This window comes from Vigna angularis, chromosome 8, assembly GCF_016808095.1.
Source record: "Vigna angularis cultivar LongXiaoDou No.4 chromosome 8, ASM1680809v1, whole genome shotgun sequence".
NCBI classification, from domain to species: domain Eukaryota; kingdom Viridiplantae; phylum Streptophyta; class Magnoliopsida; order Fabales; family Fabaceae; genus Vigna; species Vigna angularis.
In genome coordinates this window covers 23706707-23734217 of record NC_068977.1, presented here as the reverse complement: position 1 = coordinate 23734217, position 27511 = coordinate 23706707, and the positions used below count along the sequence as shown (strand labels likewise).

The 27511-nt window shown below is 34.5% G+C and overlaps 1 protein-coding gene across 12 annotated transcripts; it reads right to left on the bottom strand.

Annotated features, from left to right (window-relative positions):
* Nucleotides 1–9990: 9990 nt before the first annotated feature.
* On the bottom strand, nucleotides 9991–25845 carry LOC108345925 (uncharacterized). Of its 12 annotated transcripts, none has more exons than XM_052867260.1 (9): nucleotides 25564–25844; nucleotides 23591–23625; nucleotides 23208–23265; nucleotides 22997–23124; nucleotides 22017–22455; nucleotides 21883–21943; nucleotides 16318–16526; nucleotides 15753–15834; nucleotides 11299–12527 (listed from the first exon to the last, which is right to left on the bottom strand). In XM_052867260.1, exon 9 carries the CDS (start codon nucleotides 12515–12517, stop codon nucleotides 11366–11368), a length of 1152 nt encoding a protein of 383 aa, XP_052723220.1. In that variant the 5' UTR covers nucleotides 12518–12527; nucleotides 15753–15834; nucleotides 16318–16526; nucleotides 21883–21943; nucleotides 22017–22455; nucleotides 22997–23124; nucleotides 23208–23265; nucleotides 23591–23625; nucleotides 25564–25844; the 3' UTR covers nucleotides 11299–11365. The 12 variants fall into 12 exon arrangements, 10 of the variants coding, with proteins under 10 accessions (XP_052723220.1, XP_052723219.1, XP_052723221.1 ...); XM_052867259.1 differs by having other exon boundaries at nucleotides 25568–25844; XM_052867261.1 differs by lacking the exons at nucleotides 23208–23265; nucleotides 23591–23625 and having other exon boundaries at nucleotides 22017–22144; nucleotides 22337–22455; nucleotides 25564–25845.
* Nucleotides 25846–27511: the final 1666 nt, after the last annotated feature.

Here is a 27511-nt window from a genome sequence, read left to right as displayed (position 1 = left end):
TGCTGCCGTTGTTTGCCGCCACGGTAAGTTCTTTACAATTTCATTTGTCTGTGGTGATTGATATTTGTTTGAATGAAGAAAGGAATGTCTGTGGTTATTGATATTGGTTTTTTTCCTTGATTTTTTCCCCTTGATTGGAATTAATTTTCCCCTTGATTGTTTGAATGAAGAAAGGAATTAGTGATTATGTATGTAGTGCATCAGATTTTCGATCCATGCTTGGCTTATTTCTTAATGTATCGAGACAGTGGTGGTAGTATTTTTTGGCGTGTACGTTGGGTGGTGGAAGCTGACTATTCACGAAATGGGACCCAAACTTGGAACAGCGTCAAGTGTTTTTTGTTTGGTGGTGGAAGCTGATGATATCTTTCCTTTGTTTTTTGTTTTTTTTTACTTGCCTTTGCTGTCAAGACAAAAATGATAAGCTTTGAAATTTGTATTCTTTGTTATTGTCTTTTGTGTATGAGATATCCTTCTGTTTTGGAAAATAATACAAAATGTAGCAGACAAATCATACAGAGTGAGAAACCGGATAGAGAGAAATTGAATATTTTTTGTTTTTTCTTCTCACCATTTCCTTTTAAATCAAGAGTCCCATTTCTCCAACCATTTTAGGGTGTCTCGCATGTGGAACTTGGAATAATGCTTGAGAACCTCACATGCCAACTATCACATAATTCACAAAAAATGAAACAAAATGGGACTTACTCTGTACAATTTTAAAAAATAGAACCATATTGGACGAAAATAGAATCAACATTGGCATGCGGATACAGAAAAATAAAAATTAATTATTTAGAATACACTATGCAGATATTCTGAATACACTATTTAGAATTTACAAAAATAAAAATATGAATTAAAAATTTAACATTAAATAAAAATAAATTAAATAACATATAAGGAAAAAAATACTTTTAAGTCTTAAAGTTATATTTACCAATTCACTTATATGAGTCATTCTAATTACTTCTAATTATAATTAAATAAAAAAAAATACTCTGAGAGTGGTAAGTGGTTAACAAAATTAGGTAAAGAAGTAACAGGTTAATTTAAGAGGTTGGAACGAAAATGCACCTTATCAAGAGAATAAAAGATATGAGAATTTTACTATTTAAATGGGGTAATGCAATTTACAATATGAAAAACTCTAAATTAACTCGTAACTAAATTTAAAATTTTAATAGTTATGAAAAACATTTCATAGTTGCTTTTAATAGTATTTGATTGATATTTGTCTGTGTTGATTTTAATAGTCCTTTGCTTTTATTTGATGTTGTATGTAGCATATGTAATTATTTGCTTGTTTGGATATATTCTTGTTTTTAATTAGCCTTAGATTCCCGTTTGAGATTCAATATAGAAAGGTTTAATACATCATTTGATCCCTACTTTTGGGGGTTTTGTTCAAAATGGTCCCACCTTTTGAAAAAGTTCAGTAAAGTCCCATATTTTGGTTTAAAATGTTCAATTCGGTCCTTTTCGTGGACGGCGTTAGAAACTTAACAGTGGTGGTGCTACTGTGGCGAAATTTGAGTGAGCTGTCATGTTTTGATGGTTACGTGGCACTGTAAATTGGGGAAATATCCTAAATTGGGGAAAACCCTAAAGTTTTAATAACCCTAAACCCTAAATTAGAATCAGAAACCCTAAATTAGGGAAAAATCCCCAATATCAAAACCCCGACCCTCAACCGGTTAGTCTTTCTCATATTTCCCTCCAACAGCACCGCAAGGGACTAAGGGATAGGAAAATGAGACTTTCTCTTAATGTTGCAAGGAGGTTTTTTGGTTTGCAAGATATGTTGGGCTTTGACAAAGCTAGCAATACCGTGGAGTGGCTGCTGAACCAAGCAAAAGCTGAAATCAATCGTCTAGCAAAGGAGAAAAAGAAGTAGAAGAAGAGTGTTCACCGTAGTTGCTGTAGTGCTGATTCGGAATGTGAAGAAGGTGTGTCTAGTCTGGATGAGGTTGCAGGGAGTAGAAATGAAGAAGAAGTAGGAGAAGATTGGGGATTTTTCCCCAATTTAGGGCTTTTGATTCTAATTTCCACTTTAGGGTCCCCAATTTAGGATATTTCCCCAATTTATAGTGCCACGTAACCATCAAAACATAACAGCTCACTCAAATTTCGCCACAGTGGCACCACTACCGTTAAGTTTCTAACGCCGTCCACGAAAAGGACCGAATTGAACATTTTAAATCAAAATATGGGACCTTACTGAACTTTTTCAAAAGATGGGACCATTTTGAACAAAACCCCCAAAAATAAGGACCAAATGATGTATTAAACCATATAGAAATTATTTACTATCTCCAGATTTTTATAAACAAATGTACTTTTTAAAAATGAATACAAAGGAGATGGTAATAATAATTTATAAGTATTGAATCTTGAATTGTCCGGCTGGACAGTTTAAGAAGAGTAATAACTTTTTATAGTTTATTATAACATATCAATTTTAATATATATGTCTTAAATTCATGAAAATTTACTGTTGTGTTTTGTATTGATCTTCGGGTGCATATTTGATTGTGATTTATAATCACTTTCATTTCGTGTAACCTAAAGACCAATGCGAAATGCTGGCAAAATTTCGTGAAATTTAAGATATGTTGTTTAAAATTGATATGTTTTATAAACTAAAAAAAGTGAATTTTCTTGAATGGGATAGGGTCACACCTTGAATACAAACACGATCAAAGTGATCATTCAAGATTATTGAAATTGTGTAAACAATTTCAGTAAACATGCGTACGGATAGAGGGTGGATTAATTTACCACGCATCAGCACTGAGTACGAGAGAGGGGTAGAAGACTTTATAGAGTTTGCGCAACGTAATGCGAGTAGAAGTGGTGATGATGAAGTCAAGTTCAGATGTCCCTGTGTGAACTGTTTGAATGGGAGGAAGTTGAACGCAACTGATATTAGGGAACATCTTATCTGTTATGGTTTCATACGAAGTTATACAACATGGATATGGCACGGCGAATTAACAGACTTTCCAACTGTCTCTCCAACTGAAAATGTTTATGATTCCACAATGGATATGGAAGATCAAGCAGAAGAAGACAACTTAGAGGACATGATCCGCGATGTTGGCGTAGAAGCTTTTGCCCAAGCGCATGTGTATGAAACGATGTCCACTGATGCAGAGACTCCTCTGTATGCGGGTTCAACTAAGTTCACACGGTTGTCAGCGGTGTTAAGGCTCATGAATTTAAAGGCGAGCAATGGATGGAGTGATAAGAGTTTTACAGAATTGTTGTCGTTGTTGAATGAAATGCTGCCAGATGGAAATACGTTACCCAATCGTAATTATGATGCAACAAAAATTCTTTGTCCGATGGGTATGGAATATAAACGGATACATGCATGTCCGAATGATTGCATATTATATAGGAATGAGAATGAAGTTTTGATAAAGTGTCCAAAATGTGGGTTATCACGATACAAGTCAATAAACAACGGTGAAGATGGTGGTCACACAGAAAAGAATGGTTCTGCTTTGAAAGTAGTTTGGTACCTTCCACTAGTTGCCAGACTTAAGCGTTTGTTCGCGAATGTATTTTTATAAATGATTAAAACTTTATGCTTAAAATGATTTTGATATTTTATGTTATAAGTTCTTGAAGATGTAGAAATATAATTGGGGGTTAAGTCTTCTTTGATAGATGATGTGTGGTATGAGCAAGTGCCAATTACTTTCAAGTGGTTTTTAAGCTAGTGAATCTTGTTTGACTTGTAAATTGTAATATTAATGATACAAATTGTGTGAATAGTTGTGGTTGTGTGCATCCCGATTTGTATACAGAAAAACCAGTAACTTCATAAACGGGGGATACGGAAGAGTAAAAGAAAACATGGCAATCGATATTAAGGAATGCAGAGCAGATCCGCAAAAAAACCAAATTAATTTCTATTCCTAATTAATTTCTTCATCAGATTAAAATTGGATTTCTGATTCTAATTTTCCACAGAGAACTCAAATAAGGGTTCAGACTTTGTATTTTTAGAATCTGGAAAACCCAGCCTTGGCTAGCTTTAGAAACCTGTTTTTTTTTCCAGTCCGTCCTCTTTTTCTTTTATGTGAGCCACTAGAAGCTTCAAGCTTCTTCTTCTCTCTAATCTCGCGGACCACCCAACCTTGGGAAAAACCATCCTTGGCTCGTGCTTAGGGGGTGATCTCGCAAAGACGCGGCGGAGGAGCGACAGAAAGGCGTCAGAGGCGCGACAGAAAGGCATCAGAGGCACGTTGGCAGTTGTTATTCTTCTTCCCTCCGTTCTGATTCGCGGCAAGGAGGAAGCTTCCTTCTCCTCCTCTTCTTCTGTTTTTGATTGGGTTCTGTAGAGGTTTCTGTGCCGATACCTGATTTTTGTGAACTGAGATTAGGGTTTTCACTTCAAATCGATTTAGGAAATCCTAGGTTCCCTCTGTATTCGAAATTTGGTTGGGATTCTTCTTCCTTGTAGATCGGCAGTGAGGGCTTCTGCGTTTTGCGGCGAGGGTTCGATTGGAGATTTTGAGGGTTTTGATTATTGCGGTTTTGAATGTTATTGAGATTTGGTTGTTCCATTGCAGGTTGATGATTGCAGTTTGATATTCGCCTCTCGAACTGAGGGTTTTTGGCTTGTTATCTGATTCTTGGTTCTTCTCATAAGAGGAAGATGATAGTTTTTTAAAATTTAAAATAATTAAATTTCATGTAACTCTGCCACCTGTCTCACACATGCAAAGTCAGCATCCTATTTTACTACAATTTTAACGCCGTTCACTAAAATTAACGGCAAGGTTCCAATTGATTCAATTTTACATAAATAGGGACCTAAGTGAGATAAAAAAGAATACGAGGACCTAGCTGAGACAATTCTGCACAAATAGGAACATTCGAAATGATTAAACCTTTGGTTTATGAATGCGATGTTATTGGTTGATAACATTATGAGATGAGATTTGATATGATTTTGCTGTGTAGATAGTTATAGATTGACTTGATGTGTTCGAGTAGGGGTCTAGGTTTCTAGTTCTATGACCTTAATTGTCGGGTCTTCTTATATGTGCGTGAATAAAAGAAGAGCTCTTAGTATGTGTGACAACTTTATAGTGACGGTGTTAAATTTGTGTGACAATGATAGTCTTTATGACACATATGTTTGTGTGATTGGAAGTTAGGGGTATTGGTTTTAGATAATTCTAGTCTATGTGACGTTAGACTAGTAAGAGTAAAGTTATTAGTGAATTCAATTCATGTGATTTTTTAATTGTGATAATTTAAGATTATATTAAAATTGTGGTTATTTACATGGCTCACCCATAGTTTTATGTGTTTGTTGCGATGATTGTATGACATATGTGTTATATGAGAGTATATAGGAATATTAATGCCGATAGAATGAAATAATGGATAAAAGAGCTCTTGAAGAGAAATAATTTTCTGAAATGACAAGATGTTTACAATTTGCTGAATACTGTTGAAGAGAAATACTGCAAACATATCATTCAAACCAATATTTACAAGAAAAGTTCAAACCTAAAATGAAAGCACCATGTAGATCCTAGGAGGCATTGAGTGAGTTCATTGTTCCACTACTATGAATGTTATCAACATTATACAAATAAATAAATTATTGGTAGATACTTCAATCACCACAACAAGATACCACGTCCTTTTTCTTCGGTAATTTCCAACGGTCTATTCCTTCGATAATTACTGACAGTCTTTTTCTTCGGAATTTATCGACGGCCTGTTCCTTCTGTAATTACCGATGGTCTTTTTCGCTGGAAATTATCGAAAGATTAGATTGTCGATAATTATCGAAAGGATTTGACTATCGGTAATTATCGAAGGTCATTATCTGTTAGTAATGGTTACCGACAATGGATTTACCAACGAATAATAGTTCGTCGGTAACCCATCAGAAATACGATATTACTGATAGATTTTGTATGTTTCTGACGGACTTAGTCTGTTGATAATCTCAACTCCTTTTATAGTTAATAGTTTATTTTCTTTAAGTTAGGATATTTATTTTAATTTTGAAATAAATTAAGTTACCTTGAAAATTTGAAAATGTCTTTACGAAAATTTTGACTGTGATACACGTTTAAGTAACTCCTAGAGTCGGGATGTTACATATTATAACGGGTTGGGTCAGGTATAAATAATGTTTACCTACTACCCAACCTGCAACAAAAAAATTTACTCCTTACAACCCTTGTTAACCACATAATACCTGTTTAAAAAATATTTGTGGGTATTTTTTAAACTTGCAAGTATATGTAGATACCCACGAATACTTAAAAAATTATTTTATAGATTTTTAAAATAAATTTAAATAAAATTACAAAAAAAAATATAAAATATAAAATAAATTAAAATTTAATTGTAATTAAATTTAATCTCATAGAATATAAATTAATTTAATTAAATTTAACTTAATAAAATATAAATTAAATTTTTATTTTTATTTTTTGTGGGTAGCGAATACCTGAGAGTATGGCTAGTAGAATACCCACACCTGATCCATTTATAAGTGGGTATTAAAATACCTACTATGCACTATCCGCGAGTAATAAATATTTGTGGGTATCAAGTATTCATCGGAGGTACAAATTTTGCTAAACTAACTCATAAGGACATATTCTTCTTGTGGTGTTTGAAAAATAATGTTGTCATCAACTAACCACACCCATTATGCAACACATGGTCAAACGCAAAAACAACAACATTGTTCATACCCAATGTTGATTGTAAGAATACTTGTTCTCTTTGAGCTAAACTTGAGTTATAAGAGCCTCATTGGATTGGAATGGAACCACTAGTTTGATACAAAAACATTGTCCAAATTAGACATTATATGCAAGTGATGATGATGATGATGATGAAGACGCTCCAAATGTTGCAGAAGATATTCTAACATTGGACCACAACCCCAAATACAACAACATGGTGTACAACGAGATGGAGTCTTGGCTCAAGATGACAAGTTTACACAAATGATAGGCATAATTGATAACATCCAGGATAGTCTTTCCAATTTGACATTGATTGTGAGACAAGGATTCGATAACACCTACACAAAATTACAATATTTGAAAGATCAAATTTATGCATTGTATTAAATTTATCATGATTATTTTAAGTTTAATTTATTAGATGTGAATTAATGAAGTGTACTTTGTGTTCAAATTTATTTCAATGTAATCTAAATATGACAATTTTTGTTTACTATATCAAATTTAATATATTTTTTGTTAACAATAATTTTAATAATATACAAATTATTATTTAAAAATATATATTTGTAATTAAACACTTTTCTACATTAACAATTTCACTTTCAATATAATTTTCAACACTTAAATTTAAATTTATATCAAATTTCTACATAAAAACAAATTGGTAATAATTTATTTTTATCAATTAAAAAAAATTTTAATCTATACATCTATTATATCATTCATAAATTCTCACAAATTTTTGTTTCAAATCTCTTCATTCATTCCTTCAAATCCCTTCCAAACAACACTATAATTTGTTTTCCATCTTATCAAATTCATCCCTTCACTCTCCCTTAAATTTATTCTCTAATCCAAAAACTACCTAAGTCGTACATACTCAATTTCATTTCATAGGTTGAAAATGCTGCTATGGGTTGCTTCTCTAAAATTCAAGTAAAAACGTCGTGTATTCCTTGAAAGATATTTTTTATATTTATATTTATGAAACTTGGTAGCGATTAGATAGCATGAGTCAACTGAAAGGTAATTTTCCACTAGTGGATCCGACCCAACTATGGAAAATTAATGCGGTATAAAGGCAGTTTTTCCACAACTCAATGATTTATGTGATTGAGCATTTTAATTTTTTAACCCATATTTTACGATTAGAAGACTTCCAAATTCAACGAATAATGTATTTACTGATATTGATGAAAGTCTTGCTCCCAAGAAGACTTGCTGCACATAAGTACTTTTTACATGATGTAACCTTTTTTGTAAAGTTGACAGTGGAAGCTTATGGTCTGGTAGAAATTTAATTATTTCTTTTTCAATTAAATTCTCAGATCTACTATTATTTTCATCAAAACAATCTCATATAAACCAAACTAATGTAAGCAATTTGGAAAGATAGTCAATAACTGAAATTTGATATGTTTGGAAATTGATAACAGGAAGTTGTACCCTACTTTATTTACAATTTTTAATAGATTAAATATGTTTTTGGTTTCTTAATTTTTATTAAAAATTAGAATTAGTCTTTTTTTGAAACTTTGGACTAATTTAGTTTCTAAACTTTAAAAATGTGTAAATTTAGTCATTTTAACTAAATTTTGTTAACTTTATTTGATGTTTCAAACGCATTTCTTAGTTAACATCGAAGCAAAAATGTGTCAAACAGTGTAAATAACTTAAATACTATCATGAAACACACTTAAAACATCAAATAAACGTAATAAAATTTAGTTAAAAAAACTAAATTCACACATTTTTAAAATTTGAAAATTAAATTAAAACAAAGTTTTGACGAAGAACTAATTTCAATTTTCACTTAAAAACATATTTAATCCATTTTTAATTAAAATTTCTATTAAATAGCTTATAAACATAATGTTAAAGTATCTTAAAAACTAAGTTTATGTTACATTTACATACTTGCTTATTTATAAATTTTTTATTAAATTTATTGTCAAAGTAGTTTATCTATATATTTAATTATAGAACTGATTTATTTAATAATATTTTTGTATAAATTTTATTTTTTGTCAATAAAATATTTTTATTGATACTTTTAGTTTTTTCTTGAATATTTAACATTTGGACGTAACCTTACGTGATTTCAGTGACAGTCAGGTAACAGAACAGATAAGTTTCTTCAAAAAACAGTACAACATATTTTTTATATTTATATTTTTGAAAGTTGGTAGCGACTAGATAGAATGAGTCAACCATTCAACACCACTATGGAAAGTTAATGCGGTAAAGGCAGATTTCCACAACCAAGAATAAGAATGATTGATGTGATTGAGCATTTTAATTTTTTAACCCATATTTTACGATTAGAAAACTCGGAAATTCAACAAATAATGTATTTATTGATATTGTTGAAAGTCTTGCTAGGAAGACTTACTGCACATAAATGCTTTCTCCATGATGTAACCCTTTATGTGAAGTTGACAGTGGAAGCTTGTGGTCACGGTAGAAGTTTAATTATTCTTGTACTGCCTGGTCCTTCTGACACAGAGATTGAGCGAGCGGTTAACTCAATATTGTTTACGTCTGGTCCTCCTACCATAGAGACTTAGGCTGTGTTCGTATGCGTGGATAGTACTATTCACGATGAATTGCGAGGACTGATTTGTGAAGAAACTGATGTTCGGTTGGGACAATTTGCGCGGAGGGAAAAGCGAGGATTTGCGAGATTGATACGTTATCACCATCCCGCTAATTTGAGAAGATTTGCGATGATTTTGAAGAAAAAGACTGGTTTGCCCTGAACGAATTGGAAATTTCCAAACGCGTATTCAGCCAGGGTTACAATAAAAAATACATATCCATGAAAACGTTATGGTTGACGTAATCGGTTACAAAAATCGTAACCGGTTACACGTTTTCAAAGATTTCCACGCCTTGGTGTAATCGGTTACACATGAACGTAACCGGTTACTCCCACAGTAAGATTCCCTCTTCGTCTTCTTTTCCCTTCGTTCATTTCAGTGAGATTTCCTTTTCATTTTCGCTTCTCTCGATTAGCAGCTCCAGATCACAACTCTCCACCAGAAGAGTGCCACCTTTTTCCATCAATTTCTTTTAAGCCATGGCGCCACGGTGAGTCTATATAAAACTTTCATATATTTATAAATTGGGGTACCCGAATATCAATATAAAACTTTCTTAACCACCAAAGTGACAATCTTTTTTGAAAAACAAAAGAATAGTAATGTTAATTCTGCAGTGTAAATCAAATCCTTCCTAGAGTTGATTCTGCAGATTCTGTTAGACCAAATGCCCAACACTCGTACCCTTTTTCTGTTACGATGGATTTTGGCACCTAACAACCAGAGGAGAAGACAATCACGAGGCACGCACGAGCTTCACCACGGTCTGCTGCGATCGCAGCCCTTGCTGTCGCCGGCGCTCTCTGTCCTCACCGCCGATGCACGTCGTCTTGCTGCCCTCACAGCTGCTCTTATTTTCTCCCCGCCTCTGTATGTTCTTCATGGATGTAATCTTTTTGAATTTCTCCTCGCAATCGCCTCTGTATATATGAATGTATTTTTTTTTATTGCTATGAATGCTTGATTTTGTTAATAAAATATAAATATATGAATACATGAAATGAATTTGATTGTTAATTTTAGTTGTCTTTATATGGTTGTTAAATGTTATATTTTTGGTTAAATGAATTTGATTGTTAATTTTAGTTGTCTTTATAAATTATTTATAATTTTTTTCTCTTTATAAACATTTTTACAATTAAATATAACATCATAAAATAACATTTTATATTACTTTTATAACTAGGGGCATTTTGGTAATCTTCATTTTCTACCAATTAAACTAATTTTTAAAATGTATCACATCAATCAAATCATACACTAATTCTCACAAACTTTACTTCCAAATCCACTCTCAATTACCCACAAATCCACTCAAAAAAACAACTAAAAAATTACCCTCAAATCCACTCAAATCCATTCAAATCATCTCCCCCAAATACACCCAAAAGAACACACCCTTAGGCTTTGTTCTCTTTAGGTTAATTGGGGGAGATGATTTGGAGGAGATGATTTGGGTGGATTTGAGGGTAATTTTGTAGTTGTTTTTTTGAGTGGATTTGTGAGTAATTGAGAGTGGATTTGGAAGTAAAGTTTGTAAAAATTAGTGTAGGATTTGATTGATGTGATAGATTTAAAAAAATAGTTTAATTGTTAGAAATGAAAGATTACCAAAATGTCCCTAAGTATAAATATAATAAAAAATGTAATTTATATTATGTTATATTTATTTGAAAAAATGTTTATATAGAGACAAAAAATATAAATAATTTAAAAAATAATTATTATTAAATTATATAAATTATAATGCCTTATAAAATGAATTTATTTTATTAAAATATAGTATTTGTTTGTATAATAATTTACAAGGAAATTGTAAAAAAAAATTAATACAGGTAAGTTAAAGTGATTAAATTTAAAGAAAGAAATAATTAAATGAAGTTATAATCTTCAAGTACGTCAAATAAGTGACAACAATTTAACATACAAATATTTCTAAGGTAATAGGTAAGGTAATATATCAAACACACAATTCAATTTAAGGGAAATTAAGTAATGTAATACATAATCGGAATAAAATTTAACTTAGTCATCTAAACGGTGAAGAATCTTGTTAACATTGTGATTGAGGTTAGCAAATTGACGGTTCATGTCCAAAGAAAGGTTTGCCAAGTTGTCTTCAATATGTTGAACCCGGACCTGCATTTGTTCCATTCCCTGCATTCGATGTTGCAAGTCTTGTACACCTTGCCACATTTCAATCATCATATTAGGATTTCGTGGAGGTGGAGGAGGCTGCACAAGGTATTCATGATGGTCTACTTGGTCTTCTTCTTCATCATCAACATGATCGTGTTGCCAAACACCGTTGACATTAACAATATGCATCCTCTTCAAAGAATTGATTGAAAAGTGATGACGGGACCCTACCTGAGTGCACGCGTCGGCATCAACATTAACTCCACAATATTGCAAGATCCGTGTGATAAGGACACCGTATGGGAGGGGTGTGTCACTGGCCTTGCATTTAAGCATATGCTGCATGATGTGATGAGGCCAATTGATAGATATATTATTGTTAAGCACCCATATCATAAAAATATCTTCCTGCAATAACCTCGCAAAATTCCCACGTCGTGGAGTCAACATATGCACAATAACATAATGCAGAAGCCTGTCATTCATATTCAAACAACCAACTGTTAAAACACCGTGACTGTATTCCAAATCTGGTATAACCATAGTAGCTAATGCCATGTCGCGGTCGTATGGAAAGTCGTCTGGGATATTTGAATAACTCAATTTCTTACCCTGGTACTTCAAGTTAGCTACATTCAACCAATCAGTAGGTTTCAATCTAATTCTTTTCTTCTTCACCTCACTGATCAAATATCCATTTCCAGATATCTTCAGATTGGAATAAAATACTTTGATTAAATCTGGATAGTACGGTCCCTGCAATGTAAGCAATTCCACCACCCCTTGAAACAGAAGATGCTGTTGAAAATATAACCCTGAACCAGTAAATGATTCAAAATTCATTATCTTGGGAACAACTATACTCCTTGTATAGAAATCTGCTGCATAGTTCTCCATTTGATGACTATGCGTGAAGAAACGACTCTGATCTAATTGTTCCTGTACAGATGGTCTTACATGGGCTACATCTTCTGCCTCAGTGAGGGTTTCTTTTCCCTTACGACTTTTTCTTGGCCTTTTTGTTGATGATGAGGCCATTTCACAGTTTCTTCAACAAAGTCATACATGAGACAACAACAAAGTTAGTGATAATAAATTACTTATATTTAACAATAAGAGTCAATAAGATGAAACATTACATCGTAACCATAAACATAATTTTAAAATGAAAGATGGATAAAATAAACATAAATCTTAGTTCAGGTAACTAAGACATCAGTACACATATTCATCTACAGATGTAGTGATATAAGCCTTCCTAACAGTCACCGCCGGATATCATTTTCCATAATTTATTCCACCGCTTGTGTGGTGGAAGTCCCATCAACCTCTTTGTACATGTGGGGTTTCCACATAAGAAATCATAACATTGCTCTAGCAAATTGTCATCAGCAATGTTCATAGCACTAAGCATTTCGTAAATGTCCGCCTCTGTATATGTGTAATTGGAGTTGCGACGGAGTATTTGATTTCTGTCTTCCATAGTTGTTACTTGACGCACGGCTGCATCAGAGATCACACAAAAATGAACATTTGATGAGCTAAGCACACCAGCAAAACCATCCAGGCTGGTCGTCAACTTATCAAATTGAGAATCAATAACATCGACCATAGGTGCCTTTCTTTTTGACCCGCGTGAAGATGAAGTACCACCGGATGGGACAGAAGGCACAGATTGAGTCTGTCCTGGACTATATTCATCTACAGATGAAGGAGGAGATGGTGGGGCAGGGTCTCTATACCTCATCCAATCAGGCTGCTCTGGAGTGTACTCAATATTGTGGTTCAAATCAACACTTACACGAGGCCCAACTCGTTGTCTTCGTGCTTGGCGAGCTGTTCGGACACCAGAACCTGTAGCTCGATCAGCTGCCCATAACTCAACCATTAAATCATAGTGTTTTATGCTATTAACTCTCCACTTTGCCGCAGTTGGCCTGGACTGAAACATGTACAAGGAACAAAGTATGAATATATGACTTTTAATATAAACATGACATAAATGTTAGTGTTGGTATAAATACCTGAATCAGGTCCATCCAAACTTCATCCTCAGCATGAAATTTCATACTAACCGGGTTCCACGCAAATCCACTTAATCCAGAAAACAAGTCATGTACCTCACGCCATTTATCTTTCAAGACTTTCTGACGATTTTTTACATTATTTTTCGTAACTGCGACATACCCGGAGCTATGAAGATGATCAACTATGTTGGTATATGCCTGGGATGTCCAGCTACCGTCAACCCTATTACCGATCCGTGATTCCTCAATCATACAGTGTAGAAGATGTGCGTCCATGTCCTCTGTCCACTTCATGAACTCTCTAATAGGAGCAGAGGACTCAATGGCGGCTGCCTTACCTCTATTCATTTTAAACCTATTTCATGAACAAATTTGTAATAAGTTAAATACAAACATCCTTAATATAATGTTGTTGTCATACACATAACATGAAATAGTCATACAATGCATTAAAATACAATAACTACGAGTTTTGATAATCTCGCCACATATGGTCGGCTATAGAATCCCTAATATTACTGCCAATTCTATGGTCCTCTTCTCTATCTTGAGATGATGAAACATTCTGGTCTTCCATTTCATTCAACTCGTTATCAACTTCATGAAGTAATGAGTCATCGTTATCCACGCCACGAAGGAAGTTGTGTAATATACAACAAGCTAGTATGATGTCTGTCATTGTCTCCAACCCATAGTGTGGTTCAGTGCCACTTGCAATTATAGGGAATCATTTTTTCAAAACACCAAAAGTTCTTTCGATAACATTTCGCATAGATGAATGTCGGTGATTAAACAACTCCCTTGCATTTTGCGGTCCTCTGCGTGTATATTCTTTGAGGTGATATCTTACGCCTCTGTACGGAGTCAAAATTGTGGTTTTCAACATGAATCCTGCATCACCGAGGTAGTATTTTCCTACAATTTTGCGCAGACAAAGAATATTAGTCACTCATACAAATAAAATCCTTGACATCGCTATGTAAACACTGACCTTGCGGGATAACCAATGGGTCATCTCGATCGAGAGCATTTTTTAAAATTCTTGAATCAGATGCAGTGCCTTCCCACCCAGCAAGAACATATGTGAATTTCATGTCAAAATCACACGCCGCAAACACATTTTGTGTGGGCCAATCTTTTCTTCCTCGGAATCTCGCAGCTTCACTTCTTGGCACCTTAACGCTAACATGAGTACCGTCTATGGCCCCTAGACAATCCTAAACAAAAAAATGAGAACTAATCATTTCATAACATGAAATTTTTACCATCCTTGGTTCAGATAACTTTTACAATCACAGGGAATAACTACCTTAAAGTAAGGATAAAATCGATTGTTGTTCAACACATGTGGATGGACCTCATTTCCTGATGGTTGAATTAGAAATTCTGATTCTAAACTTAAGATAGCGTCCAGGACATTGTGAAAGTGTCTGCTAACCGTCGACCCTGACCGATGCCAAAAGAATGCAACACTTCGATTCTTAACATTATGGCCAATTATATGAAGAAATTCAGCAACTTGTTGTTCCACGGTCGAACGAATGGCATCCTTAACTAACTCTGTTGATCTTAGTCTCTCACAGAGATTAACAAATGCCTCTGGACCCATCCTAATAATGTCGCGGCATCGATTAGTGTGAACAAGATAAGACATTAACTGCTCCCTACGACGATCTCTATCAGGTAGGTAATTGCTTACACTACTGCAATCCGTAGAGTACATATTCAAGATACTCAACGCGTGTGCAACAATGCATAACATTGTTAATGCGGCCAATGAAGTGGTTATTTGCAAGTGCTGACGAATCATTGCTATAATATTGAAGTTTACACCAACCACATCGTCATCTACCTCTTCGCGGTCCAAATATGATAAATCTATAATTTCTTCCATCTAAATTAACTTAAACAATTTAACATACTACAATAAAAGTTCAAAATTCATATATTCATTACATAAAATACAATTATTCATCAATACATAGAACTAATGATTATAAAAAAAAAATGAAAAACATAATAGCACAAAAATATTTTATATCTTTCTTATTAACTAGCTACATATACGTATAACAAATGAAAATAATATTTGAAATATTAATACATTAATATATTTAATAAAATAAAAATATAAATACACATAAAATAAATGAAAAAAATAATCTTATAGTCCTAAGGTACATGTCCATAATGATAATAAATCATTGAAATAATTATAACATGATCAAATTATGTAAAATACTTACCTCTTGAAGAAGTTGAAGACCTGTATCAGCACACCTCAAGATGCTCTTAGAAACAATTAATCAACCACACAGCACCTATTTCCTATGTAACGCAAGTCAAACAAAATTGGGTCAATAAATCATACTTCTCCAATCCAACTCATGACACTTTGCTTCCACTTTTAACAAATAAAACCAAAACAACAATTCATTTAACTTATTGGATGCAATGACTTAGCATACTCTTTTAATATTTGTTTAAGAAAACATGCTCGGAAATTCTAGCCTTTTGGTCTCACTTTATTGTTAGATCCTTACAAACATTATGCTTTTTTGTGAATGACTTTGATAAAAGTGGTAAACAGTAGTACATGGCAATTAACATACTCACATACAACTTATTTTATTCTTTCACACAAACTGACAAAATCTTGCTGAAGGTATGCTGCAAAATTTACCCATCACAGATCCTTCAACAACATCATAAAATATACCTACTCACTCCCACAGTCTACTCTTTGGAGGTATTGTAAGTTTTAACATAAAAATCTTAAAAAAACTTTGTTAACCATAACATAAATCATACTTGATAACCGCAAGAAGGATTGATGCAACTTGGTATTTGTTTCTATCCACTGCAAAATGCCTTCAGTTCTCGCTTCCAAGACAGCAGGCCCTGGATTTGTTCGCCCCCAATAGCCCATAGGCTTTTAATAGCACATACAATTTGATGGATAGAGAGGAACACTGCCACTTCCTAGGTCCTGCTTTTGATTTTTTCAACGGCCCTGGCAGCTGCAAGTTGGCACAAATAAACGTTAATTCAAACTCTTCCAATGTAAAATAAATTGAACTTGTCTTTCTATGATTATATACTGAGTCACAAGTTTTATAGTTCACATTCATTACTTTTCATAACCATTTTCGTTAAATTTGAAAATAATTCCTCACTTCTAAACATATCTGGATTGGGAACATGTTCAACCATTTTTGACATCTATTCTTGCCACCACCACTGCACAATTCATTTCATTATTTCATGCATTGCAAATCCGAATTTGTTCCTTCACCTCCAGCACAAAATTTACCTTTGGACTTAGAAATCTCCACCACCTTCACGCTTCTTGGTCCACCACGAGAAACACCTCAATTCCCCGTGAACACCTGCATCACAAACCCACTGTCAGACCACGATATATCACCCAGTACCATCCACTCCTCATATAATCAGTACATATGGTTGCTTCTCCACCATTCTTTCAACACAACTATATCTTCCCTGTCCACCGTGTTATCTCTCACATGGCCTCCGCCACCCTCACCTCTTCCATAACTCCCTGCAATGCCAATCAATAACAACCATTACAACATAACTCTTGTTAACCACTCAAAACCACTCACCACTACCATACCTGTCCACTCCGGTTAATCATGTCCTCCTCGGTGGCGTCCAAGAACAACCGTCGTGCACCCCATAACCTCATCCACACACCGCCCAAGCACCCAGCACAGAATAACTCATTTTCCAGTCAACAGTGTAACCGGTTAACTGTGCCTGTAACCGATTACATCACGCAGGCAAATTTTCTCATACACACGTAACCGATTACGTGTACCGTGTAACCGGTTACGAAGCATCCAACTCTATTGTTTATCATCTTGTCCGCCTCTGACGCACGCGTTTGCTGTTCTTCTTCACTGGACTTTGCTTCTTCTTGACATCACCACGCACTTCTTAATTCTTCGTCCGAATGCACACACCAGCTAATGCAAACCAACAAATACATCATAATGGCTTCAACTTACCTCACCAACGTCTTCCTCGTCTTAGCAAATCGCAAGATATTTGAACACCAGCAACCACCGTCCACACATTCGCAGCTAGCTATCAAAGTTGCAACCAATTTATTATGGTTCTCATCCCTCAATAAATAGAAGCACACCTACCCACTACCATGCGCGTATGAGGTCCTATGGTCAATGGAGGTATGATATTCAATACTGCACTTTCACTCTAATGCACAGCAGGAATCTTTGTTGTTCATTGCTTTTATCACGCAAGGTTACATCTCTCTGACCAAAACCAAAGCACACGAATATTTTAAAACCACGCCTGCCCATGCACTCCCTCGTGGTTCAACAGTGTATGAAATGCGGTTTCTGAGCAACGGACAGCCTTGGAAATTAATTATAAATGAAGGGCACAATGGACTTTATACGTTCAATCCACGCAAATCTCTCCATCTTTGCGAGTGATCAAAACGGGGTATATCCCGCAAATCCGTCCGCACACATCCTTCCGTTTCACCTCAAAGGAACAACACACCACCCGCAAATCATCGCTCTCAAATACCCATCAACAGTATTTTCCTTTCATGCGAACACAGGCTTAGCGAGGAGTTAACCCAATGTCGTCTATTCAGGTCTTAATTATGATTGAGCATCTAAGCTAACGTTGTTCGAGCTTACACAAATCGAGCGTTCCTCCAAGGTCGTCCGTTCATAAAAATCGAATGTCTCCGGCCATCAAAGACCGAGCGTCCAATGTGACCGATCAGCAGAACCGAGTGGTCGCCCACCCAGGATAACATCCTTGGCCGACCATCCTTATGACCGAACGTCCCCACAGACCGAGTGTTCCTCCAAGGTCGTCCGTTCATAAACCGAACGTCCCCACAGGTCGGCCATCAAAGACCGAATGTCCAATGTGACTGATCAGCAAAACCGAGTGGTCACCCACCTAGGTTGACATCCCTGGCCAACCATCCTTATGACCGGATGTCCCGACCGACCCTCGCTAGGTCGACTACACAGTTAAGTACTAATGACACATTAAAGGCCTTAATGAAGATTAAGGTATGACTCGGCCGTTATCAGGCCCACAAAAGGTAAAAGCCCATTACGATCAGTATAAATAGAGGTTCCAGGTATGATTTCTGGACAGATTGTTTACAATGCAATATACACATGCATTACAGATCGCTCTGTCATATTACTGACTTGAGCGTCAGACTGCCTTTGACAAGTACCCGACCACCCGGCTTTGAGAACGAGGAGAGAGAACGAACGCCACAACCAGGACTTGAAGACGAGAGCCCGTCCGACCCTTCCCAAAGCGCCCATAGACAGCACCGCCCGGTCTGCTCCGGTTCGCGGGATCCACCAACGTTCGCTCGGTCTTTGCGCGTCCAGCCCTCAGCAAAGAGATAACCGTCCAGTTTACGTCAACTTCTAGTGCCCCTAAGCGCGAAAAAGCGTCTTTCTACCACCAAGCGTTCGTTCGATCTGTAGCATTCGACATCATTCATCCGCCAGTCTTTACCGTTTGTGAGTGTTTTAACAGGGTCCCACAGATCCGGTCGAAATAATTCTTTTTCAATTAAATTCTCAGATCTTATTACTGTTATTTTCATCTAAACAATCTCATATAAACCACATATTACTATATTTGCATGTGCACTTTCTTATTACTTCTTGGTTCTTACATGCTCTGCTTAAAATATTCATCACAAGTCAAAATTTCATATCCAGAATTTTGAAATGGCAGGTCACTTACTGAAAATCTTTTTTGCAATCTCAGTGTGCCTTTTGCTTCCCAAGGTATTCAGTCTTGGATTCATCTCGCCATCACAGAATTCAGAAGTGAAATGCATTGAGAGAGAGAGGGAAGCACTCCTCAACTTCAAACATGGTCTCATAGATCTCTTTGGCATTCTGTCAACATGGAGGGATGATGGCAATACAACTGATTGCTGCAAATGGAAAGGCATTCAGTGCAACAGTAGAACAGGTCATGTACAATTACTTGATCTTCGTGGTTCAATAATGCGTTATTTGGTTGGTTCAATGAATCTTACTTCATTGATTCACTTGCAAAATATGGAATATTTGGATCTCAGTTGTAATCTTGACAGTAGTAGCACTCCAATCCCAGAGCAAATGGGCTCCTTCAAACACTTAAGATATCTTAATCTATCATATATGCCTTTTGTTTGGGGAATCCCTTCTCAACTGGGGAATCTCTCAAAGTTGGAGTATCTTAATCTTCAAGTTAATTCTTTCGATGGAGCAATCCTTTCTCAACTGGAAAATCTCTCCATGTGAAGTATCTTGATCTTAAACAAACTGATTTTAGTGAAACAATCCCGTCTCAACTTGGGAAGCTTACAAGATTACGATATCTGGATCTAAGTGGAATTAATCTCCAAGGAAAAATCCCTTATCAACTCGGAAATCTCTCACGCTTGAGGTATCTTGATCTTGATCAAAATTCATTTTCTGGAGCTATACCTTTCCAGGTTGGAAATCTTCCTCTGTTGCACACTCTTAGCACTGCAAAAATATATAATTTTTCTAGGGGTTATTTTTAGCGTTTCCGACGGTTTTAACCCCTGGAAAATCTGTTTCCCACGGTTCCAAAAAGCTCTGGTAAAAGCAGCGTCACTAAACATTACCGGCGATTTTTAACGAAACGCCGGAAATAGCAGGGGTTTTTTGAAAACCGCCGAAAATAGCAGGGGTTTTTTGAAAACCGCCGGAAATAGCAGGGTTTCTAGAAAATCGTCAGAAATAGCAGGTGTTTTTGGAAACCGCCGGAAATAGCTGGGGTTTCATCTAAAACCGCCGGAAATGTAGTGATAGCTCAAATTTTTTTGTAATTTTGTAATCAACCAAAGGTTCAACTAAAAATTTGGTCCCTAGACTTGAGCAGGCTATTTTACTTTATAAATCATCATTAGGCCTTTTGATTTTCCAGTGAGACCCTAATTTACCTTCACAAGTTCTGATGATTTGAGTTGATTATGAAACTAATGATAGATCGAGAAATTAGTCATACTTAGAGCTCTTTACCCCTCCTCAAGGGTGTATTATGTGGGAATCAAACTCTAGTCTTCCCTCACAATTCAGCATGTTTTTCCAATTGAGCTACACTCTAGGTAATTACGCAGGCGTTATGGTTGTGCCAAGAAACATTTGATCTATTACTTATATATTAAAAAAAGTTGATGCAGATTAACTGTCTTCTTGGGATGAACTTAGATTGGTAATGACTTAAAATGAGATTATGTTTGATTCACTTAGTAGATTGTATGCAACATTATAACATGTGTAACATTGATGACAACAAGTATATAAGACCTGCACCACTGTTATCCATAAGCATGATTTCAAAAAAGAGTGGTAAGAACTAGTTCAGATTATAAAAAAGATAAACAAAGCTAGAATCAAATAATGAATTTTTTACTGAACTAGATTCTTTCTTCAAGTAAAGTTCACAGGAACCACAATACAAAGATGACCAGGAGAATGCAGTAGGTCTCTCTTGCCTAGAAATTGTCAAGACTCCTAGCTCTCCCTCCCCTAAGAGTAAGTTTGGGTGTGGAATTTTGGAAGGAAAACAAAGGGAGGATAGATCTATTATAATAGATCTATTAAAGGATACACCAGTAGCCATTATAATCAAGCTATCTGTCATATGATCCTTTTTTCTCACTATAGTCTCAATTGGTATTCTTCTCACATGACCAATCCAACATAGGCAAGCTTTAATTGTTACTACTCTATACGTGCTACTCTATTTCATGCCCTCCAATCAAATCAAATTAACATTCTAACCTTATAAAAGTGAAACAATAATCACCAGAAATAGAAATGGACATATGCAGGTAGCCCAATGACCTGAATTACAATCACAAATCAAACTTACAGAAATAGAAATTTCATGATAAATGAGAAAGCTTTTGGCTGTGGTTCTTGTTGTGTACTTCCCATTGAAAACCTCATTGCCCCTAGCCTTCATTGTCATTGCAGAGTTATATTCTGAATCAACTTCACCAATTCATATATCTAATTCAACTTCACCAATTCATATATCTAATTCAACTTCACCAATTCATAAACAACAAAAATGAAAAATAAAATAAATCTGGTTTTAGAAACCATCAAAGGGAATCCAAGAATATAATAGCCCCTTTTGCTCTCATTGTTTAGTACCGTTTTCCAGTTCCTCTGTGAAGTTACACAACCCAAGCTAATCCAGACAAAAGAAAAAGCAATATGTTTTTATCCAAACAAAAGAAAAAAAAAGAAAGCTGAGAAGGGTTCATGATTGATGACAGATATCAATCCAGACATAACTAATTGTTCATACATGTCTAATTTTCTTCATCTTCATTACAGTCATCATTTGGCACGCTTCCTTGATCATATACCTACAATATAACATAATAATTAGTTAGTTATATATTTAAAAATAATCATACAAATAAATTTAGTAATTATTACCGATGGTTGAAATGCGGCAAACTTTGAAGACAATTGACCTTGATATTTTGCAACATAAATGCTATCATTTCTTTCATTTCATTTACTTGTGATGTCATGTCATTGACTTGTGATGTCAATGAAGATACCTGTAACAGATGAAATTATTTAAAAAGAAAAATGATACCTAACAAGTTAATCATAAAAGGAACAAACCAAGTAATTGATAAAATATTCATTAACTTAAGTTTGTAATTCATCATTAGAAGGGGCAGCTGAAGATGATCCACTATGAGAATGAGCTTTGACTCCAAAGACTTTAGATGAGCAAGGACCCAAACCTAGACTGCGAACGCGTCCACAATGCTCTTGGATTCCTAAAGCATGAGCCAATGAATCTGAATTGGATATTTTTTTTGATTGAGACGATGTTGTGGATTCATATGCTTCAATTTTTTTCCTACATTCAACATTTAATAAAATAGTGAAATTGTCTGAATTAGAGAAAACAAATGCACAATTCCAAAACAACAAGGTCAAACACAAATCAGTGAGATTCCTTTTTTAAGAGGAGAAAAACACAACAAAGAAAATGAAAAATTGTATGTAAGTTAAATAGTTAAATGTGACTCCAGTACTTAAATACCAGTGGTCCCTCAATATTAATGTTATTCAATCAAAATCTTATCAATTGTTATTGATATCTTAGGACCTCTTATTAACTCCTTTCTCTCTTTAACCAAAAATAATGTGATATCTTAGGACCTCTTATTAACTCCTTTCTCTCTTTAACCAAAAATAATGTGATATCTTAGGACCTCTTCTATTATAATCTCATGTACTATGACCAATTTCTAAGGTTTTGGAAGAACATAAACAAACAAATAGGTTAGTTATTTAAGGAAACAAAACACTTACATTAACTTGAAAAAAAAAATCATTTGAGGACTAAATCAAGAAACTTTTTGAATGTCATAAAAATAAATTTATAAAATACTGACCTTTTATGTCTAGCTTAAATCAAGAAAGTTGTAATTGATCTCCAACTCAATTCACTGTTTAGTAAATGTAAAGACTTGAGGGATGAGAGTCCACTAAGAGCAGAATATCAGTGTGGTTGAGCATATACCTGCAAGCAATAATATATCATCCATTAATTATATATAGCAACAGGTATTCTAGAACCTAGTATTTTGTTTAAGAAAAACATACTTAGCAATTTTTTTGAATTGGTCCAGTTGCTCCCTTTCAATTTATTTGTTTTGTAGCACTTTTCAAACATGCAAAACAAAAAATTATTCACAGTGTAAACGAGCTTATGAACTCAATTTATGAAATAATTTATTAAATTGTTTTCTTCAGGAAAATAATAAATAAGTTTAAACCTAATTGTAAGCTTATTATATAAATAATTAATCTCAAAAGTTACTTATTATTGGAGAGTCTTGGTTGCTTAGACATTTATAAGAATTAAAAATTAAAAACAAAACTCATTAATTTGAACAACTGCAAAGACAGAGTTTGATCCTTTTAAGGGTATTTGACCACAGTGATTCATTTCCTTATGTATAGTAGTCAATATCAAAATAACTTACAAGGTTCTTCTTACTCTTTTCATCTCGTTTTCATTCTACAACATAGCCAGTAAAGAGTCAATATTTATGGTAAGTGTATTCCTACCAAAGCCTAAATTTAAATGAAAAATTTCATAGGTTCATTTGTTCAAAGTCATTATTTAAAAAGAAATATCACGTTTTTTAAAGTGTCATGTCATCATGGATTTAAAAAGAAAAAATTGACATATTCACAAGGATTAAAAACAAATTAATATAATTTAAAATCCTTCATTATGCTTGTGTGTGTGTCTGAAAACTTGGCAACTTACAACATGAAAAACTTCAAACAAGATTAAATCAATGGTAACTTCAAACAATATACTTTCTACTCTACTGTAGCTTTGTTAGAGATCCATGATTGCATATTGCTACTTTGTTTCAATAAATACCATTGTTAGAGATATAATCCAAAATTGGGCGTCAATCCAACAGGTTAAGCACTTGGTTGAATTGGACAGTTGATTCTTACATGATATCAAAGAATCTGGCTAGGATGAAGTGACCAATATATCCTTGCAAATCTAAGTATGTATAATTAAACTAATTTTCAGAACTAAGTGGAATTTACATTGACCACACAATTCAGGCCAAGAGGCAATATATGAAGATTAATAATTTAATGTGAACAATGCATGACTCACCTTATCAAAGTTACAGATTCTCTAATTTACAAGACCAATTCACTAGAACGAGGTACAGGAAAACAACAAACGGGAAGAACTTGCTTCATTATAGAAGAAAAAAATATATATTTCTTTTCATACTGTTCCTTAGAGAAAATCAATTAGGAAACCAACTCGCACATCAGGACAGAGCATCATGTTAAAAATTGCAATAAGAAACAAAAAAATCATTTTTCCTGCAAAACATTTATGCAAATATGAGTTTGATAATCAGTACTGCAATAAATATAAATAATAATGCTACCAAGAAAATCTATGACTAAAATTTGGAAATGATGACTTCCAAATCATGGTTGTGCAGATCCAAGCCACACAAAGCATAGTTAGTATGTGCACTAAGTGAAGCAATATACATGTTTAAAGGAGCATACAATTCAAGCAAATTAGCCAGTATTCTTCTAGCTAAATACAAGATTAAAGCCAAATTCACAATCATTCATAATTAAAACATAAATCTGATCTCAAACAGATACCAACAACAATGATACAACTCCAGTACACATAAAAAAAGATAGAAATTAAAATACACACAATTTTGAACCATACAATATAACCTTAACATTGTCACACGAAAGTAGATCAAGTTATGAGAGCATTAAGTTAACAAGGAATACGTTTCATAGTCAATTGCATACTATCCTAACAATGTCTCAGTTTTAAGCCTAACTAACTAAGCTCGGTTTGTCGATAATATATTTTATCATCCCATATTAACACTAGCTTGGAATCAATCAAAACTAGCAGCTCCTTACTGGATAAAATAGAGATAGTGCTTGAATAAGTGGGTTTTTAGCTCCTCGTTTTCAAGTAGGCAATTATATCACCTCACTTCCTCAAACTACAGTAAATTTTGTGGTGGTATAAAGAAAAACAAAAAACAAAACAAAACTAAGCAAAATGAGAAAGTCCCTCAGAACCAAAACAAATTAATTGGGTTTTCTTAAAATTTTTGAAGTGTAACAAGATCCGTGAGGAAATTCTTCTTCTGCTTCCAACAGTGCAGACATGGTTCCAAAAGGCTTCCTCGTTGTCTGTGTTGGAACAGAGCTCAAGAGATTCATCATTCTCACCCCTTGCCTTGCCTCTCACCTCCTCATACTTCACACCCTTCTCATACATTAATATTCTTAGAAAACACAAGACTAATCAGAAACCTAAAACGTGTTTTTCTACCATTTCAATTCCGAGAGTAATCAAAAGTTCAAACGCATAGAGTGAAAATGAACGGAAAGAAAAACGAATCAACGAATGGAATGAAAATGAAGTGACCTACGCAGATGCGAGGAATTCCGAGAGCGAACACGACCTACGTAGCCACAACGCCTCGACGACGAACACAACGCAGGGAAGACCAACAAGAAGATGGTGCGGAGCTTGGAGGAAAATGATTATGGTGAACTTTTTGGAGGAAAATGTATGAAGGCAAAAATGAATTGAGAGAGAGAATTAGGGTTTAGGGAAAATTAGGATCAGAAATGAAGTCCTATTCAGTGTTAGATAGTAAGTGTCCTGAAGTATTAGGGGAAGAGAACACATGATCTTTTTGGAAAATTATTTAAAAAAAAAACAATTTAGGGGTGGTTTCTATTATAAACCGCCGGAAATTTTCCGGGGTTTTCGAAACCGCCGGAAAATAACCCCTTCTAAAATTCATTATTTTTGTAGTGTAGACTAGGTAATCTTAAAATTAATGATGCAAAGTGGCTATATTCTCTCTCTTCATTAAGAACGCTTAGCTTGAGATCGCAGCCTGATTTTGGTTCCTCTTGTCATATGATCAATGAGTTTCTACCAAACTTAAGGGAGTTGAGGCTAGTTGATTGCTATCTTTCTCATAATGATTTTTCATCTTTGTTTCGTTCTCATTCCAACTTTTCCACATCTCTTACTATCCTTGATCTCTCTTATAATGTTTTATTAAAGTGTAATGCAAATTTTAGAAGAATGTAGAAGCTCCTTAGATAGAAGAATTAAAATGTAATACAAGTTATAGAATATTGTAGAAAAGCCTAAGATAGGAAGACAAATCAAGAATATTCTACATAGGTAAAAATCTAGAACATTCCACATAAGTTGTGGCTAGTATGTTCTAGAATAATCTATGGGTCTATAAATACCCATGAACTCTACCATTTGATGAAGATGTAGCCAACATATATCAATTGTAACAAGCTAACATCTACTACAACTAAAGACAACTACAACACTTCTTCCAACTACTACTTCCGCATTCCACTATCTCCACATTTTCTCTAAATTCAACTATCTCTACATTTTCTCTATCATCAACTATTCCTTTCACAACCTCAAAATACTAACAATGGTACCAGAGATACGTTCGGTCATCTATTGGGCGTAGATAAAATTTTCAACTACCTCAAACAAAACTATAACTCATTCTACTACTTCCAAATATATTCTCAACACATGGCTACTACTAATCAAACATCATCAATTCCAGTACCTATTTTCAAAGGAGAAAATTATGATTTTTGGAGTGTCAAAATGAAGACATTCTTCCGCTCTCAAGATTTATGGGATATCATAGAAGAGGGATTCACTATTCCAGAAGACACCTTTACTCTTACTGTAGCTTAAAAGAAGGAGTTGAAAGAAAACAAGCAGAAGGATTCAAGGGCTTTATTTGTTCTTCAACAAGCAGTTGATGACACAATTTTTCCAAGGATAATTGGTGCCACAAGTGCAAAACAAGCTTGGAACACAATACAAGAGGAGTTTCAAGGAAGTGGCGAGGTACGCAATATTAAACTTCATTCTCTAAGACGAGAGTTTGAATTATTAAGAATGAAAGAATCTGAGACCATTAAAGACTACTATTCTAGAATAAAAGAAATAGTTAGTCAAATGAGAGCTTATGGGGAAAATATTCTTGACAAAAAGATCGTAGAGAAAATTTTAATTTCTATTCCCCAAAAATATGATGCAATCGCAACCGCAATTGAACAAACAAAAGATTTGGTTACATTGTCAGTCACACAACTAATGGGCTCTCTTGAAGCTTATGAACAAAGATTGAAAAGGCATGAAGAAGACTCGGTTGAAAATGCCTTTCAATCAAAACTAAAATTACGGTCTCAGAATAAATAATATGAAGGAAATAAAAGTAGAGAAGAAATTTCTAGAAATAAAGAAAATCCTATAAGCTTCTCTAAGACTCGTCAAGAAAAATATCCTCCATGTGGCATATGTAAAAAGA